Source organism: Populus alba, chromosome 8, assembly GCF_005239225.2.
Source record: "Populus alba chromosome 8, ASM523922v2, whole genome shotgun sequence".
NCBI lineage: Eukaryota > Viridiplantae > Streptophyta > Magnoliopsida > Malpighiales > Salicaceae > Populus > Populus alba.
The window spans coordinates 4,810,259-4,827,049 of NC_133291.1; the positions used below are offsets into that span (position 1 = coordinate 4,810,259).

The 16,791-nt window shown below is 35.1% G+C and overlaps 3 protein-coding genes across 5 annotated transcripts; all 3 read right to left on the minus strand.

Annotated features, from left to right (window-relative positions):
- Window positions 1-2,968: 2,968 nt before the first annotated feature.
- Window positions 2,969-4,958, minus strand: LOC118055893 (uncharacterized). The gene is made up of 6 exons (XM_035067919.2): window positions 4,798-4,958; window positions 4,633-4,708; window positions 4,431-4,538; window positions 4,250-4,348; window positions 3,698-3,823; window positions 2,969-3,268 (listed from the first exon to the last, which is right to left on the minus strand). Exons 1-6 carry the CDS (start codon window positions 4,813-4,815, stop codon window positions 3,123-3,125), a joined length of 573 nt encoding a protein of 190 aa, XP_034923810.1. The 5' UTR covers window positions 4,816-4,958; the 3' UTR covers window positions 2,969-3,122.
- A 495-nt stretch (window positions 4,959-5,453) lies between these two features.
- LOC118055892 (ribosome biogenesis protein NOP53) lies at window positions 5,454-9,176 on the minus strand. 2 transcript variants are annotated; one of them, XM_073411108.1, is made up of 12 exons: window positions 8,902-9,176; window positions 8,470-8,648; window positions 8,334-8,382; window positions 8,198-8,223; window positions 7,834-7,914; window positions 7,636-7,746; window positions 7,426-7,523; window positions 6,900-7,019; window positions 6,668-6,790; window positions 6,344-6,410; window positions 6,143-6,227; window positions 5,454-5,756 (listed from the first exon to the last, which is right to left on the minus strand). In XM_073411108.1, the coding sequence occupies exons 1-12, from the start codon at window positions 9,068-9,070 to the stop codon at window positions 5,749-5,751; spliced, it is 1,116 nt and encodes a 371-aa protein (XP_073267209.1). In that variant the 5' UTR covers window positions 9,071-9,176; the 3' UTR covers window positions 5,454-5,748. The 2 variants fall into 2 exon arrangements, with proteins under 2 accessions (XP_073267209.1, XP_034923808.1); XM_035067917.2 differs by having other exon boundaries at window positions 5,454-5,755; window positions 6,136-6,227.
- A 942-nt stretch (window positions 9,177-10,118) lies between these two features.
- Window positions 10,119-15,746, minus strand: LOC118055799 (peptide chain release factor PrfB1, chloroplastic). 2 transcript variants are annotated; one of them, XR_004688708.2, is made up of 8 exons: window positions 15,404-15,746; window positions 15,090-15,167; window positions 14,405-14,625; window positions 13,277-13,480; window positions 12,773-12,988; window positions 11,159-11,345; window positions 10,774-11,012; window positions 10,521-10,656 (listed from the first exon to the last, which is right to left on the minus strand). XR_004688708.2 is itself a non-coding variant. In XM_035067798.2 (7 exons), the coding sequence occupies exons 1-7, from the start codon at window positions 15,579-15,581 to the stop codon at window positions 10,352-10,354; spliced, it is 1,389 nt and encodes a 462-aa protein (XP_034923689.1). In that variant the 5' UTR covers window positions 15,582-15,737; the 3' UTR covers window positions 10,119-10,351. The 2 variants fall into 2 exon arrangements, 1 of the variants encoding a protein (XP_034923689.1); XM_035067798.2 differs by lacking the exon at window positions 10,774-11,012 and having other exon boundaries at window positions 10,119-10,656; window positions 15,404-15,737.
- Between the last annotated feature and the right edge of the window lie 1,045 nt (window positions 15,747-16,791).

Genomic DNA, 16,791 nt, shown 5'->3' on the forward strand with positions numbered 1-16,791 from the left:
CGATGGTATTTGTTAAGGGAATTTTCCAAGAAGTGAGAAATAAATATATATTCAGTCATTATTATTTCTAAATGTTCTTTTGACCTTTCTAGTTTTTATTTTTCAATATTAACTTAAAGGCTGCGAAAATCATCGAGTTGAGCTGGAATTTATTTATTTTTAGCTATAAGAGGTATTATTGTTACGGTTCTACATACTAATTCAAGACTGATAATTTTTTATGATACTCGTGAATAATTATTTATTAATAACATTTTAATAGTTATTCATTAGGCTCATTTAAAAAAATAAAATAGATACAACTTGAAGAAAGAAATTTTAGATAAAGATATTCTTATTATTTTTGATGAGTTATGGTTATTATCTTTTTTTTATTATTTATAAATCTATTTTTTTTAAGGTGAATTCATGAAATATTTATTAAGATCTCATTAATTACTTTTTTAAATACCGTAAAATTTTTAAAGTCTATCCGCTCAAATACTATATAAATAATTTATATCAAAATCGATGCATTAACAATAAGTTATTTTTTTAACAATTAAACCTATAATTTGAATCTTAATCGGTTATGTAAGGATTATGTACATATATCATGGTGCTAAAAATATTTCTAAAATTAAAAATTAACAGTCTCTGTATCATGTACTATAGCTTAACGTGAATGTAATTACAATAGTGGTTAATAAAAAAAAATTATTCTAATAACATGGGAAAATGAATCTAAAAAACCATTAAAAGTAAAGATGTTAAGACTTAAGATTGGGACTTGCATATAACCAAGAATTTATATTCTATAGTTAACTTTCAGTGCATTTATCTCAACACTTTTTACTTAAACGGGCACTAACTACTAATAAGTCTTTGTTTCATGACTGACATTAGAATCTTTAAGATTATAAGCACTAAAGTCGAACATGATTGCATCTATAGGGACTAAATTATATTTTAACCAGACAAAAAAATCGCTTGTTTTTTCACAAGTAAAATGGCTGCTCTACCTGTACCTGTTTTCTTGATCTGGGTCAGGCTGGTTCTGCTTCATTATTTGAGCGGGCAGGCTGTTTGATTGGGCTTCAAACTGGGTTGTTTCTAGATTTCATAAAAACAAAAAAATTAACGTAACAAAATAGGTACAAGCCGTACTCAGGGTGTGTCTGTTTTTATTCCGTGTTTGCTGTGGAGGACAATTTCTTTTCAGTAATAACACAAGAATAAAACTAATAAATTCATTCTTTTTAGTAATATATACTTAGCATTTGCTTCTATAGGTGTAGCCATTACTAAATTTAAAAACTACAAGAGTAAAAATATGAATTTGTAATTGTTATTTTTGTGTTTTTTGTCGTGGAACTTTTTACCTACAACAAACACAAAAACAAAAACTATTGGTTATTATTTTAGAAAATAATCCGTCAACGAAGAAAAAGTTTGGTCTAAATATTTAAAGGAATTATTAAAAAAATAATTGTTTTTTCTATTTATATATATAGAGATATAATGCATATAAAAAGATAAATTTTACATTGAAAGAAAATAGTTTTTCTCATTTTTATTCTCATCTTTCAGAAAAAAAGCATAATAGCAAAAGCATGAATTTATCGCTTTTGTTTTTGTGTTGATTACGATCATTGCTTGGCTGGTTGATATTTCTGTGGATTTCTTGTTGATATATACACATTCCGAGGATACAATAACATATGCTGGTATCATGAGGGCGGCTTTTGGGAGAGTAGGATCATGGTGAGATCTTTTTGAAGGTAAATTATATTGAAATCTACACGGTCTAAGTTTTAATTTCATCCGGCAAAAGAACTAGTAGTTTATTAGAGGATCATGGTGAGATCAATGTGGCAATGCTCAAGTTCCCAGAAAATATGGAATTCAATGAGGGATCACACACAGATTCTTCGGTTAAGGAGAGTGACTAGAATGTTGAGAAAATGAATATTTGAAATTGGAGTTCGTTGAACCTGTTGAGAAAAATTGGATGATGGCTTGTTCGAGTTAAATAGGATGCGGCTTCTGGATCTAAAAGATGGGGAAAATTCGTTCATGAATATGTTTTTGGGCGGTGATCCACAGTTCAAGGCAATGGACTATTTCATGGAATTCTAGCGGAGGACATGTAGAAATGTGAAGTTGCATATAAAATTAAGAGTTTTTATTTTTGCTCTTTGAAACTTCTGAATTCAAGCAGACGACACAAGATCAAGATCAGATAATCGAACAGAAGATCAAGTTTGCGTTGAAAAATAATATACGAGATTGCGTAATTTGATTCATTACAACTCCTGGCTTGTAATGCGAGAGAGCATTGACCCAGGATTTAAAAACAGGGGTGGGTAAGATGATAATCCAAACATTCTTGAATCAGGTCCATACATCATTGTGAAAGAAAGAAAGAAAGAAAGATTTCATATGACAAAATGAAGTTGGAAGAAAATTTTATAGACACAAAGGAAGAGGGCTGAATCACAGCTTTCCAAATTCCAACATATGGGAACAAATGCCGAATTGCATTTGATAATGTGTGAACTTGCAAAGAGTCCTGAACCATACAGTGTTAATTGATAAAAGAACAAGATTAGAATAATACTTCCATTTTACAATCCGAATCGCTGGGTTGAAGACGACAGCTGAATTTGTTTAAGGTATTTTCATAAACTCTCCATAGAGAAAAGGTCCAACAGAGAAGCTGTCCACTCCCATCCATAACTCCAGCACCAATGAACACACCCATTTCTAGCGAGCACATCGAACAGTTCACACAAAATAATTACAACTGTGCTAAGTACTACTTGCCTGGCAAACCAAACTAAAGCTACTCAATGTAAAACACAGCCTTGTGAATGCAATTACAACTGCGCAGAACAACTATTTGCTAGCGACTCCATGAGTTCAAGATACGTGAACCCTATGATTCATAGCATTAAAAACATGGTTATCAAAGGGGAAAAGGTTGGCGTGAGAAAAAACTTAAGTTGGTATTACATTAAAAATGGATGCACTGTGTTTTCATTCCTTGTAAATTCTAATCTCTCCAAGATATCAAAATGACTGTTTGACCTGGCCGCACTTCAAGCCTACAATGGGAAGGTTTAATACCTTGAACAAATTACTTAAGATGAGTTCTCATATTTCAGATCCTGGAACCTCTTCAGCAAGCTAGCCTTGAATTTCTCAATTTCTGCTTCCTCAGAGGAATCTGGGATAGACTTAATCACCGATATTGCCCCAGCAAGGTGTAAAGCTCCTAGAGCTTCATCTGCAGTTCCAAAACATAAGTGCTAAGTTCCAGTAACTCTTGGCAGCAATTGTGCTGTCATTTACATTTATGGACGTTGCAACGTGCTTGAACACTCAACTGTGTAAATTGAGCCCAAAACAAATCACACCTAAGGAATTTTAAAATCCTCAGAACAAGGAGCCGAGATTAGAAAAATCTAATGGATTTAAGAGTGCAATATTCTTTATTGTTTTAAACATGTCTTATATTGGAAGCATGAACTCCAATTTGTGTTCTTAACCTGCTTTTGTTCATCAACCACAGTCGTTTCCTTTAATTGGTAAATCAAATTTTTATGTTGCAAGAAAAAAGGTATCCCTCATTTATGATTTGATATTGATATCTGAGATCCATAAGAAAAGGAAAATATAAAGTACAATCCAATGAACGCAAATATTTTGATGTAACCTGACTGTGAGAGGGCAGCAAGAGCTTTCAAAGCTGCTTTCCTGGTGCGGTCATCTTTTGCAGCTTCCAGCATGATCAACAACTCTTGATCCCCACCTATCTCCACTATTTTCATCCTTCTTTCATCTAGAATCAAGAAGAAGAATAAGCCGGGCATACACGTGAGAATTTGTAAATAAAAAGGAAATATCTTCAAACCACATCCCTCATGCCAAGCTAATTCAATCTAAACCAGACATCCGGTAGTTCGCTACTTCACTATGGGTCACCACTTCTAAAAATCATAAAATGTCCTTCGTTTAAACCCAGCAAAAACACTCAATTACAACAGTCATGAGAAAAGAAGGGTCTAAAAGGAATATTCGATACAGATTTCAGAAGATGCAATCAGTGGATTTACAGGTACAAACCAATACATCACCAAATGCTTGAACTTTAATTTACAAGAGATGAACAAAGGTCCCCAATCACAACCCACATCAACTTAAAAAAAGCAGCTAGTAATTTATAGACAAGAACTCTTTCAGAGTAATAATTGATAGAGGTGGTTACCATCAATGGCGAAACGGGCTAGTCTAGAAGCTCCACTTCTTTTAAAGAAGGGATCTTTAACGTGCAAAAGCGAAACCGACTGTCGCAACATATTATCTCCTGTAAAGAGGAAGCAAGCAAACAATGTCAAATCTATGAATATTGAAAACAAAAGGCCAAACCAGCACTGTGTTTGGCATACCCATGTAGGGAAAGAACTGATAACCAACAAAGGCTGCGGTCCCGACAAAGATTGATTTCAGCAACCATCCAATTTTCCTCTCAGCATCTTCTTCAATGGATAGCTCATCTGCAAATTTAGAATTACCCATTAATACTTGTAACTAACTAACTAAATAATAATAATAATTAACCATAACAAAAATAAGGGAGAGAAAGAAGACCTCTTTTACTGAATGGTGATGGGGATGATGAGAAGTGGCGAGATGGAACATTTCGAGGATTAAAACGAAACAAATACTGCACCACAGTATTAGAAAATAACGAAATAAATAGTTTGATTGACTGAACGACATGAGATTTGATTTTTTAAGAAGGTAAAGCATTACGTTCTTAAGCACGCGCATGATGCTGCTGCTGCTAGTGGGTGTGAGAGACCTCTCCACTTCTCTCAATCAAAACCCAGGCACAGGCAGGTCCTCTCTGTGTTTTTTTCTTTTTTGCTGCCCACTGCGACAGCGTCTCACCTGGTTAAGTGAAATAAAAATAAAAAATATATGTATATATATGAAATGGCCTCAATCTAGCGATCATCATCCTACGGCGTCGTCTGCAGAACTTCAGATACTTCTTTTTAAAATAAATAATTTTTTTCTCGAAAGATTATTTGTTCTATACCTGAAGTTATTTTTTCACTTTTGAATCAAATCAAAAGTAATAACCGCAAAGCAGCAGCAGGTAATGTTCAGGATGTCATAAATCTCGGTGCCCTTTGAGGAGAAGTTCAAAGATATTTCAATCTCTTGTAATTTCTAAAATGCTCTTTAAATCCACTTCTTTTTCCCTAAAAAAAGTTATAGTAATTATTTTTTTTCAGAAGAATAAAGAGGGGGGGGGGGGGGTTCCATCTTCACGATTGAAGGATAGTGAAAAGGAGAAAAAACCCTAGTTCCAATAGCAATGATGATGAGCAACCGTGGGGAATTATCATCCAACAGTTCAATCGCGCTTGGAGGGTATTGCAATGTGAAAAGAAAAAAATAAATAAATAACAAACTAAACTGCATTCTCTTGCTTCGATTATAAATAATCTATTTCTTCAATAACAGGCAAGCGCCGAACAATTTAACTTGGTACATGACTCCGTCTGAAAGTAAGCCAAAATTTGCTTGAAAGTAGTAATAAACTCAATAACATAGGCCAAAATCTTCAGTATCAGGATGTGAAGCTATCCCTTCATCTTCAAATGGTCACTTTCTTCTCGTACTTTAATGCCATGAGGTACACCTGAGCCTCGGTAAAAGCAACCAAGGAATCCCAATCGATGAAACCACCGCTTTCTACTTCCTGCCCAGGAATACGAAACAGATCGCTTCAATAAGACACCGACAATTAATATAGGAAGCATAAAAACGTTGGAACAAAGAGCTTAAAAATTTTGCAAATAAAAGAAGTGGCAAACTCCATAATCTGTCAAGCAAGACAAGCCATATGATCTGTACTCTTTTGAAGAGTAATGGACAGTATGGAGCCTGCCGGGAAACAGGGAAAGACCAGTCCGAGTAAGATATATAAAAGATGCATTGGTATGCAACGAGCAGAAGTCATGATAAAGGGTCCTGGTCTAGGAAGAGATGCGGCATTAAGAGCTATTCGTAGAAGTGGTATACTATTAAGTTTCGTAATCATAAGCTCCTCAAAATGCAATCTGCAACTCATAAACTAACCTTTTGGTTTTGGTTTTGGTTTTGGCTGTTGGAACAACCAGTCCTCTTTTCTCCAGGCTTTTAAATCGATCCTTTACTAAAGTGCAGCAACCCTTTATAATAAAAAACAAAAGGAGGAAAGATAATTTCCTTCAGTTTCCATCCAACCTTAAAGCAAATGAAAAAACTGATAAATAAACAGAGAACAACACGAGAAAAATGATATGACCTTTATTTTACGGAGGGATCCAGTAATCTCTTCAGATAACGGTACTTGAATAGGGGCAGGCTCAAACCTGAAATACCGGTTGCAATTAGTTTTGCAATGGTTGAGATTAATATTCTCAGATAAAAGTGGAAATAGAGACACAAAGCAATTTAATAAGACACCTTAAACTTTCGAATTTTCTTGATTCCCAACTAAATAAAACGTTTCTTTAACGTCTTAACATCTTCAACTTGAGTGAGTCCCGAAAAAACAAAATAAAGCTGATCTATTTGCTCTCCCAACCAGCACTAGAATATAAAAATTTTAACATGAAGCAATACATACTTGTGCCGTCCCAAGCGAGGTGGACGCGCCTTTAGTCTTTCTTGCTTAGCTACTATTCTCCGGATGTTTCTCTTATGCTTCTCCTCATCCTCTTTTGCTATTTCCTGAATGATATCTGGCAAACTGAAATCAAGAAGCCAAACAACAGTAAGAGTATATCCTTATGGGAATCTATCTCACTTGAAAAGCACCTTTCTCAACATTAAAAAAAAAAAAAAAACTGCTTTCCTACCTGTCAATTCCTTTGGAAAGTTTCTGTTTCTTCTTGACTTCTGTTTCTTTTTTCTCTTGCTCTTTACGCCTTGCTCTCTTATTCAACTCAACTCGTGTCACCCTCTTTTTTTGAGTGGGCCTGCACAACGGTCATTAAGACAGAAAGAAGTCATGTGATTGAATATTGAGGATATTAGTAAAACCCAACCAATTTCTTAGCCTAAGGAAATTTAGAAAACAAAAGCAACAACAGGAGCCTCAATCAAAACTAGTTGGGTCAGCTATATGGATCCTTTCCCACCATTCAGCTCGATCATCCACGTAAGAACAATTAGAGCAAAAGAAATCAAAATAAATTCAATTACATCTAGAATGATAGTTCTATTAAAGAAATAATTTTTTATTTACAATTATTTAATAATAATTGAACATAATCCTAGGCACCCCAATAATATAGATCCATGCCCGCATAATCTGTGTGAGCAAGATGTGATATGTACATATATCATTCCTGCCATGGTCATATAAAGTTAAATTAAGCTGACCTTTGCTCTTGTGCAGAATCCTCATTCTCATTCAAGATCTCTTCATCAGTGTCATCACCATCACCATCATTCCCATTATCCGCATCAAGAAAGTACATCTGACAAATTGTGTATATTTTAAGAGAAGGCACACAAAATGCAAAAGTGCAACATGTTCATGCACAATGTTCACAGTGAACAATAAAAGCAAATAGAACACGAGATTCTTACATCTTCTTCATCAATTACTTGTCCAGGAACAGTTAAAGGGACAGGCTGAGGTCCCAGCTCATTTTGATAAACTTTCTGCATTTCTGTTGCAACAGCTTGAGCCAAAGAATCCTGGATTGAATTCAAAGAAATACAGCATTTGAATTTGGAAGGTTCAACATAGGAAATACATGTGATCACTAATGCAGATCAAATTACCTGATGAGCTTCAAATGAAGGATTGAATGAGCATCCTGGAGGCTCAACTTCCACAGCTGGAATAACTGAAGGTTTGGATATCTGTCATCAATCAGATAACAGTAAGGCCTCATAAAAAGGAAAAATCCAGACAGTGCCAATATCAAATCGAGTACTGCTTATGTGTTTCTACATTTCTAAGGAGCAAAATGGGATCCACTAGCATCAAATTCATAGAAAGATGCCCTTGTACACAGTGAAGCAGCGCAGTACATTCCTTCCTTCTCAAATCATATGTCACAGGAAATACGTGGCAGTGGCAAATCAACAGGCATGCATAAAAGCCAATCACACAGGAAGTTAAATCATAAAAAGCATTAGGTACCTTTCTAGCTATGGCATCGCATTCGCCTGCAAGAGTGTCGGAAAGAACCAAACACAAAACTCATTATTTCCAAATGCCAAACTGACAGAAAAACAGGGAAAAAAAAAAAAAGCCAAATCAGGTCATTACAAATCACCTTCTTTTTCCCATATATCAGCCATCTCTGAACCCGAAACAGTACCATCCTAGAACAAAAAAAATACAAACACAATCAATCCCACACTATCCATAAGAGCATAAAATCATAACTCTATCCTCGCGCAATTGCTCACCTTGGAACCATCTTGAGTCGCATCTTTTGCTTCAGAATCTTTCTTAATCTTGTTATTTTTCTTGCATCTCTTCAGCGAAGATGATGGCACCGCTTGAACAAAAGGGTTTTTCTGCAGCACACTGTCGCAACGAAGCACTTTCTCCCTGTGTTTCTCAATTTTCCGCTTCACAGAAAGATCTGTGAACGACAAAAGGCAGAGATTAGGGACAAAACTAGCAATCAATAATTAAACAGAACAATAACAGGATAGGAAAACGCCCTTTAATTAAAAAGGAGCGAAGAGATTGACGAACAAAAATACAGACATGAAATCTTAGACTAGCTTAAACTAAAGCATAACAGCACGAGTTGGGATTTAGTGGTGAAATTCAACAACCAAAATTGGAAACCGTTGAGCATATCAGATCACGGAGAAGGATAAAAAGCGAACCTTTGGATTTGTCGACGAAGAAGAGGGAGTCGGTTTCGACATGGGCAAGAGAGCCGCCAGTAAGAGCGTCTTTTGTTGATTTCTCGAAGAAATTATCGATGTCTTCTGTGCTAATGTTCGCTCTCCATGCTTTCTTTCCTTTTCTTGAGGTTTTTGCTTTCTTCCCCATCTCTCTCTAGTCCCTAACACTCTCTGTGTGTGGCCGTGCTTGTGTTTGTGCTTTGGCTTCCACCCGTCTTTGCTTGGGCAGATGAAAGGGAGGCGGATTTGCGAAATATGGACAGTGCCGTTTATATACCTAACCTGCTTGAAACGACGTCGTTTCTAAGTGGACAGAACGACGACGTCTTATGCGTGCTTTTTTTCCTGGAAGAATGCTAATCCAACCCCTTCTTTTTCCTAATTAACTCTTTTTTTATTATTCCTTTTGATTTTTATCTAATTTATTTTTGTTTTTAGGGTTAATCTATTCTTACTTTGGTTTTCAACCTTCAAATTAAAATTTTAATTTAATTTGTTATCAACTGGTTAAATCTTACAGCAGGTGATCCACACCTAAATAAGTTAACCATATGATTTACCAATATAACACATTTACAAAAAACAAAAAAAAATCTATCAAAACTGAATTGAAAATTAATGTTGTCAAGCTAGAAAAGAGTATAAGTCATTAATTACCACAGCAATATCTCGTTCTTTTTATCTTAATAATAAAAATATTTTCAAATTAATTTTACATGCTCAAACTAAAATATTTTTCAGTTAGATTTGTATAAAAATTAATGCATTTATATATTAAAAAAAATCACATTATTTACTTAGAGGTGAGTAGAAAAACCAAAAACCCGATTAAACCGGAAACAAATAGTCAAAAAAACCGAACTATGAAAAAAACCAACTAAAATTTAAAAAAAAACCGACCGGTTTAGTTCAGTTTTATAAGCTTGAAACCAAAAGACCAAACCGATTCAAACCAATACCAATCAATTTAAATCAATTTTGATTTAATTATTTTTTTATAAAAACCAAACCAAACCAAAAATAATCACGTTTACCCTATATTTACTCAATAATTTTCATATGTTAGTTAAATCCCTAATTCCGGCTCGCTTAAGAACAGAATGTTGCAATTCTGAATACTCCTACTACCTAAGGAACCTCTCGTAGACAAGGCCCAAATACCAAATGTTGCAGAGAAGGGCCTAAAACACTAAAAATTAAAGCCTTCCTAAAGGCCCATACAAACAACAAAGTAGAGCCCCCAGAAATCAGGACTTTCTGATGAATGACGATGATATTATGACATATATAGCTGGGTCCTCGATCCCAGCTGCAAGTATTCAACCCGGTTATAAAAACATGTTCTTTATACAAAAAATTGTATTACTTCAGAAGATAGAGACTGCTGCATGGCTAACTGATCAGTAGCTTCCATGAAGTTGCTCAAGTGTCAATTAGGCTCGCTTGCAGATAGTGTCATGCTGTATTTGAGCTTGAGGTAAGCTCTGATGAAGGGATCCAATTCGCCATCCATTACAGAAGCAATATCTGATGTCTCATGTCCTGTCCGGACGTCTTTGACGAGTTTGTATGGATGGAATACATAGTTTCTTATCTGTTGGCCCCATTCTGCCTTCACTGCATCTCCCCTTATTTGCTTGATTTCAGATGCTCGTTGTTCTTCAGCTATGACCAATAGTTTCGCTTTTAACCGGCTTAGAGCCTTGATCTTGTTTGATAGCTGGGATCTCTCTTCTGCAACGCAGCAAGGAAATGCCATCAGTTTTGGAATTGCACGCACTACAGAAACAAGAAATTCTACTTGACAAAGAAGCCTGTTAGCACTGCAAGTTCAAATGGAAAATTTGATACCCAAATGAAAGAGAAATTGCATTGTTAGAGTGGCATACAGATCAGCAGTCTAACTCTAACCAGTGAAAACTTCTCTTCTCAATCAGTAACGAGGTCTATTGACTCTCCCTCTCAAACCTTTACTTTACACGCTACTGGGATGCTTCTCCGTGTGCTCCCGCTCCCCCTTCCCCAACCAAGTATCCTGTCTTCCCAACTGATTTAGCACCTTAAGCTAGTGGGAGGTGATGAGGTGTACACTGCATCACGGCTGAATATTTATATTCACAACTTTGGAGTTTTTGAGGCTTTTCTTTTTTCTTAATAAACCAATTCCACTATTTCCCTTCAAGGTTACAACTTTTTATGAGAGAACCAACAAAAGAATTTAGGGGCACAACCATACCTGTGCAGCGAACGGTTACACCAGTGGGAATGTGAGTTATCCTGACAGCAGATTCAACCTTGTTTACATTCTGCCCTCCTTTCCCACCTGCCCTTGAAGTACTAATTTCCAGGTCCTCCTCAGGTAGTTCCACGTTCATCGACTCTTCAGGAAGTAGAGGCATGACTTCAACACCAGAAAAACTGGTCTGCACTTAAAACTGCATGTTAGAACATACACGTGGATCATTGAAAGAGAGGAAGAACCAAATTCCATTAGGAATCTTCTTATATCACTGACTTTTCTCAATCAATATGTCATCCCAAATTTCATTTTATCTCCTTGTACAGATCCTGAAATTTCAATTGCTAATCTTTCATCTGCTTCCAATGATGTCTGGAGTTACCAACAAAACTATTCAAGATTTGGTATAAATCATGGAAAGCATGCAAAAAGCACAATACCATGACTGCAAGAGAAACTAATAGAAAATTTTGATCGTGTTTTGAAAACCACGAGTACATGAAACTGCTTGTTAATCACATCGCTAGGGTATATTGATAACGCTTTCTACTATACATTAGCGGAACTCCAGAATATGAGAGAAACTTGTTTTTTTAGGTCAATGCCATGTCTACACGGCATGACGTCACACTTATGTTAAACTGATAACTAGATAACCTATGCCATGAGAAACATGACAAGTATAAGTGGGAAAAAGGTGTGGTGATTCAAATTCAATTTTCATCTACATGCCATTTAATGAGTTTTTCCCTTTAAAACTAAGCAATGTAACTAATTGAAGGTAGAGTTGAGATGCAATCAGAAAATAGCCATCACCGCATCTAAGTCATGAACTTATAGGGTACGTTTGTTTTGCAGAAAGGAAAACATTTTCCTAAGGGAAATATTTTCATGCAAAATGAGTTATTTTCCATTATTCAAATGAATCAAGAAAAATATTTTCTAACAAAATGAATTATTTTTCATTTTTGGTTTTTGAATGATGGTGATAAGACTAGAAAACTTGAACTTGCAATATTTGTGATAAAGATGGTGGTGGTGGTAATGATAGTTATGGTAAAATTAATGACGGTTGCAATTATAATATTTGTGATAGTAATATTATTGGTGATAATGGCGGGTGTCATAGAATGATGGATGTTATAGGAGTGATGATAAAAGCAATAATGGTGAAATGACGGTTACTTTAATAACAAAACAAAGAGGTGGTTGTTATTGTATTGTTGTTAGAAGGTTATGGTGAGATGGTGATGAAATAATGATTACATTTATAATAAGATGATGGCTAGTGGCGGTGTGGTTGTGGCGGTTGTTGTTGTGTGGTGGTGGTGGTGATAAAGGGTTGTGGTGGGATGATTACAAAATGGTGTTTACAGTAGTAATAGGATGGTGGTTGCAGGGTTCGGTGGCAGGCAAATATCTTGAGTTGATGGTGCAAAGAAAAATATTTTCCCCTCCTTGAGAAGGTTAAAATATTTTCCTTTGATTGGCACTATTCAATAGTTCAATGGAAAGTATTTTCTGTTCTATTTCCCACTAAAAAATGGAGGAAAATATTTTCCATGCCCCCAAGTTCATCATTCTCTTGAAGAAAAAAAATTTTGAAGTTACCTGACGAAGACCTTTGGAATTAAAAGGAGATTGCCGCACAATTCTGTGTGTTCCCTTCTCCCCAGACAGGTAGCCATAAGCATAACGGCCTTCAACTTCAACTGTGGCTGATTTAATCCCAGCTTCCTCTCCTGGTGAACTTTCAACCACCTTTGTCTTGTATCGTTGTTTCTCTCCCCATCTCACATACATCCTGAGAAGCATGTCAGCCCAGTCCTACACTGGAAATGATGAGAGAATTTTACACAAGAAAAAGCAATAATATGCATTAATGTTCAATAATCTTTAGAACCCGGCACCTTCCTGGCACATGCCAGTTTCAAACCTGGGACACACCTCTTCGGATATTGGAGCTGTCACAGATAATAGCAATTTTGAAGAAGTAGATGAATTTGGACACCATTCAATCCAGCATAAAGAAAACAACAACATTTCAATCTGACTGATCTGAAGAGAGAAAACTCCATGTTTTACCATTGCCTTTTACATGCAATGACTCGTTACCTGTGCATCTGTACCGCCAGCACCAGCTGTGATGGATAGAACAGCACCTTCTTTATCATAAGGACCAGAAAGAAGTTGAGTCAATTCATACTTATCCAATGCCTTATTTAATTCTTTAATGATCCCAGTTGCCTCTTCTAGAAATCCAGCATCTGTGGAGTCCATCTCCTCTGTTAATTTAACTATAGTTTCAGCCTCTTCAACCTGCACCAATGAGATGTGCACATAACACCATATCCAGAAACATTTAAGGCCAAATCAACTTTTCAGTCATTGGCATGTCACTTTTTATTAAATTTCAACTATATCTATATATAAAAAAAGCATCTCATCTTAGAATCCAGATACAACAATTAGAACCCCCATTTTTCCAACAAATATAATGCTACACTCTATAACATCATATAATATACATACAGGCATATCAAAGACACTCAACTGAACCAACTAGTTGAAACGTTATTTTTCAGAAAAAAGTTTGTAGCAAACTATTCTTCTTACTAATTCCCATCACAAACACAATCTATTTTTAAATAGCTAGTATTCCCTCATTTAGGTAGTTCTTCACACAATCTAAACTCCAGTTTATTGGCCTGCATCAACTACATAGATTACAAAAAAACACGTAAACCCCAACAAGGCTCATTCTGTTGGTGACAAAACAACGACATAACAAGTCTAGGAAAGTATTTATTTACTCACAAATTATACATGCATGTCTTATATTTACTCGTCAAAATTATCAGCACCAGACCTTTTTAATAAAATTATTGAAACATGTATTCATTAGATCAAATATTAAATCACAATATATCTACAATCTACACATTCTTGTAATGTTTTTTCCCCTCAAAAGGGACTGCTAGTGAGATACACATTTAGGGGACAGCTACTATTGAACAACTCAGTGCTTAGAGAACAACTTTTCAACACATTTGATTTTCCCCAACACAAATAGCAAAAGTCAATTATGTGAAAAGATGCATTACTTGTTATTCTTGTGGGAAAATGTACTTCATAGTTCATATCTCACTAATGTTTACTTAATTAATGACCGATCTCTATTCTGAACTGAGTGGCAATAATTGAAAAGCAACTGTGATGCTATCCAAAAGAAAAGATTTGGACCTTGGTTTTGAATTCTGTAAGCAACTTGATCTTATCTTTCACATCGGTAAGGGCCAGCAGGGTTTCTTGAGCTTTAGCACGGTCATCCCAGAGGGAGCTATCAGCTGCTTTAGATTCCAAATCTGCAAGTTCTTGTTCTAATAGATGCAGACCAGAAGAAGCTCTCATCTCTTCAACACGCTGTGAGGCAGTTTCGACATCCTTCCTTAAGCTATAGAAATCTGTTAGAAATATTAACATTTTAAACAGACATTTTGATGGGCCTCTTAATAAATCACACAAGATAAAGTCCTATTGTTATTTCATGATTTATGTTAAAATGGCAGTAGCCACTTTAGTTTGAAGCTCTGTCCCTTCCAAGTGCCACTTTACTCTAGATTTTCTCAGAAACGGTGGCTAAGAATCATTGGAAATTGGATATTGCAAGTGACAAGGTCACAAGACAACTGCTAGTATATGCTCAAGTATAATAATTTTACCAAATGCATCACCATGTTTGTCCTCGCTAATTGTAAAACCAATGGATAAAGAATCAACAAAGACACGCAGGGAAAATATTGAAGAAAAGTTATCAATTTCAATGCCCTATAATAGAACAACCATACCATAAGAACATATTATGCATTTTATCCTATATTCTAAACTTAAAAGCAAAAAAAACTGGCTTGAAATGATCATTAAAAACCTTGCATTGCCCATTCTCTGGTATCCGTATCCGTATCAGTTCCAACACTCAACTGGCTGTCTGGTGTGGCATATATAACTACATCCAAACCATACAAATATCAATTAAAAAAAGCACTAAACATTACCAGAATCAGTGATTTAAAAACCATCACACTGTATCGCACTACACAATACAAACATGATAGTAAATAAAAACCCATTAAAATTCAGAGCAAATCAAACAACCCCACAAAACCAGAACTTAAATAGAGAAATGAAGACCACTAAGAATAAGAAACGCACAGAGTGAAAACTGTATTGAAATTAACGTACCAGAAGAAAAGGAGCGAGAAGGGGCAGAGAATAGTGAAGAGAGCAATGGAAACATGGTAGAGTTAGAAGGAGAAAAGGAGGCCTTGTGTTGAAACAAAAATGAAGGTCTTGATGGTGGTGCTAAAAGCACAGTAGCACTGGAGCTACTGCATAAATTGCGAACTAGAATGCCCTCCATGCCACCTCAATTCAGACCAACTTTTATAACTATCAACAGTCCGTTGAGAACCGAATGGCTCTTTCTTTCTTTCTCTCGATGCTTGTGGCTCAATCCTGTTTTCTTACTTCTGTTTCAGTTTCAAGAGGATAAGACAAGTTTGCCTTTCAATTAAATCTCTTTATTCACAATTAAGCAATCTCACCCTAATAGCAAGACGTGCCATTTTTTTATTAATATTGTAATAAATTTAATTTGGGTTTTTTCAGTAAAAAATTATAATCTAACATCCTGAAAATAAATAAAAATTTTGTTTATTAAGTATTTATTTATTTTTCATTGATTTGATCAGGGTAACATTCATTAAATCTAATAGTTTCAGGATAATACTGTTTAGTTTTAAACGTTAAGGACTTTAGTTTTTTCTTCTGTCGAAATCATAAAATATTGGGCTGCGCCGAGTGAGTTAAAGCCCAAGTAATAGAAGCCCAATAACAAGAATAGGAGAGCCATAAGCCCAGCTAACAGGAACCATAAAAAAATGCTAAAAGCCCAGCCAAGAAACAGGCTCGTAAAGAAAAAAACAAAACAATTGGACTGTATTGGGGGTCAGGGAGATGGTGTCTCCTGATAATCTTTTTTATTGAGAAGTTCTATGGATCTGTGTTTTTTTTTTTTTTATTATTAATGTAAGTGTTCGGATTAACTTGCTCGTACCTTAACTAATCTCACGAGCCCTAAAATTAACAATTCATATAAGTCTCCTAATGACTATATATTAGCAACCTACATAACTCAAATCTGAAAAATATGAAAGCAAATTTTTAATTAAACTCTTATTATTGGAATCACCTACCAGACATGAATGAGTAATAGCTTTTATAATCAAATTAAATTAAAATCATTTATAAATTATCTTCATACATCTTTCTTTGCTTGTTGTCTCTGAAATTATTTATAAATTGAAATATTTTAAAGTATTGTGAAAATGAGGAACAAGCAAGCAATCCATGAAACTATCTAAAAAAATGAACAATCTCAATGCATTTAAAATCAACAACCTGAAACAATAGGCTTGAATATTTTTTTTAATTTTTAATATTCACACATATTAAAATTATTAAAAAAATATTAATTTAATATTTTTAAAAAAATAAAATGCATCAAAATACAGAAACTGCCCCAGTCCAAAATACTCGGGCAACGCGTGAAAAATGCAGCCTGGTCCTTG

Coding starts and splice junctions, on each gene's coding strand:
- LOC118055893 (XM_035067919.2), bottom strand. Junction 4,349..4,430: donor TCAGTTCTTTCCCTACATGG/GTATGCCAAACA, acceptor TCCTCTTTACAG/GAGATAATATGTTGCGACAG. Junction 3,824..4,249: donor AGCCCGTTTCGCCATTGATG/GTAACCACCTCT, acceptor TCTTGATTCTAG/ATGAAAGAAGGATGAAAATA.
- LOC118055799 (XM_035067798.2), bottom strand. CDS start 15,581: ATGGAGGGCATTCTAGTTCGCAATTTATGCAGTAGCTCCAGTGCTACT. Junction 14,626..15,089: donor CAGAGAATGGGCAATGCAAG/GTTTTTAATGAT, acceptor TATTTCTAACAG/ATTTCTATAGCTTAAGGAAG. Junction 13,481..14,404: donor TTACAGAATTCAAAACCAAG/GTCCAAATCTTT, acceptor TCATTGGTGCAG/GTTGAAGAGGCTGAAACTAT.
- LOC118055892 (XM_035067917.2), bottom strand. CDS start 9,070: ATGGGGAAGAAAGCAAAAACCTCAAGAAAAGGAAAGAAAGCATGGAGA. Junction 8,224..8,333: donor TGATATATGGGAAAAAGAAG/GTGATTTGTAAT, acceptor ACACTCTTGCAG/GCGAATGCGATGCCATAGCT. Junction 7,915..8,197: donor GCGATGCCATAGCTAGAAAG/GTACCTAATGCT, acceptor GATTGATGACAG/ATATCCAAACCTTCAGTTAT.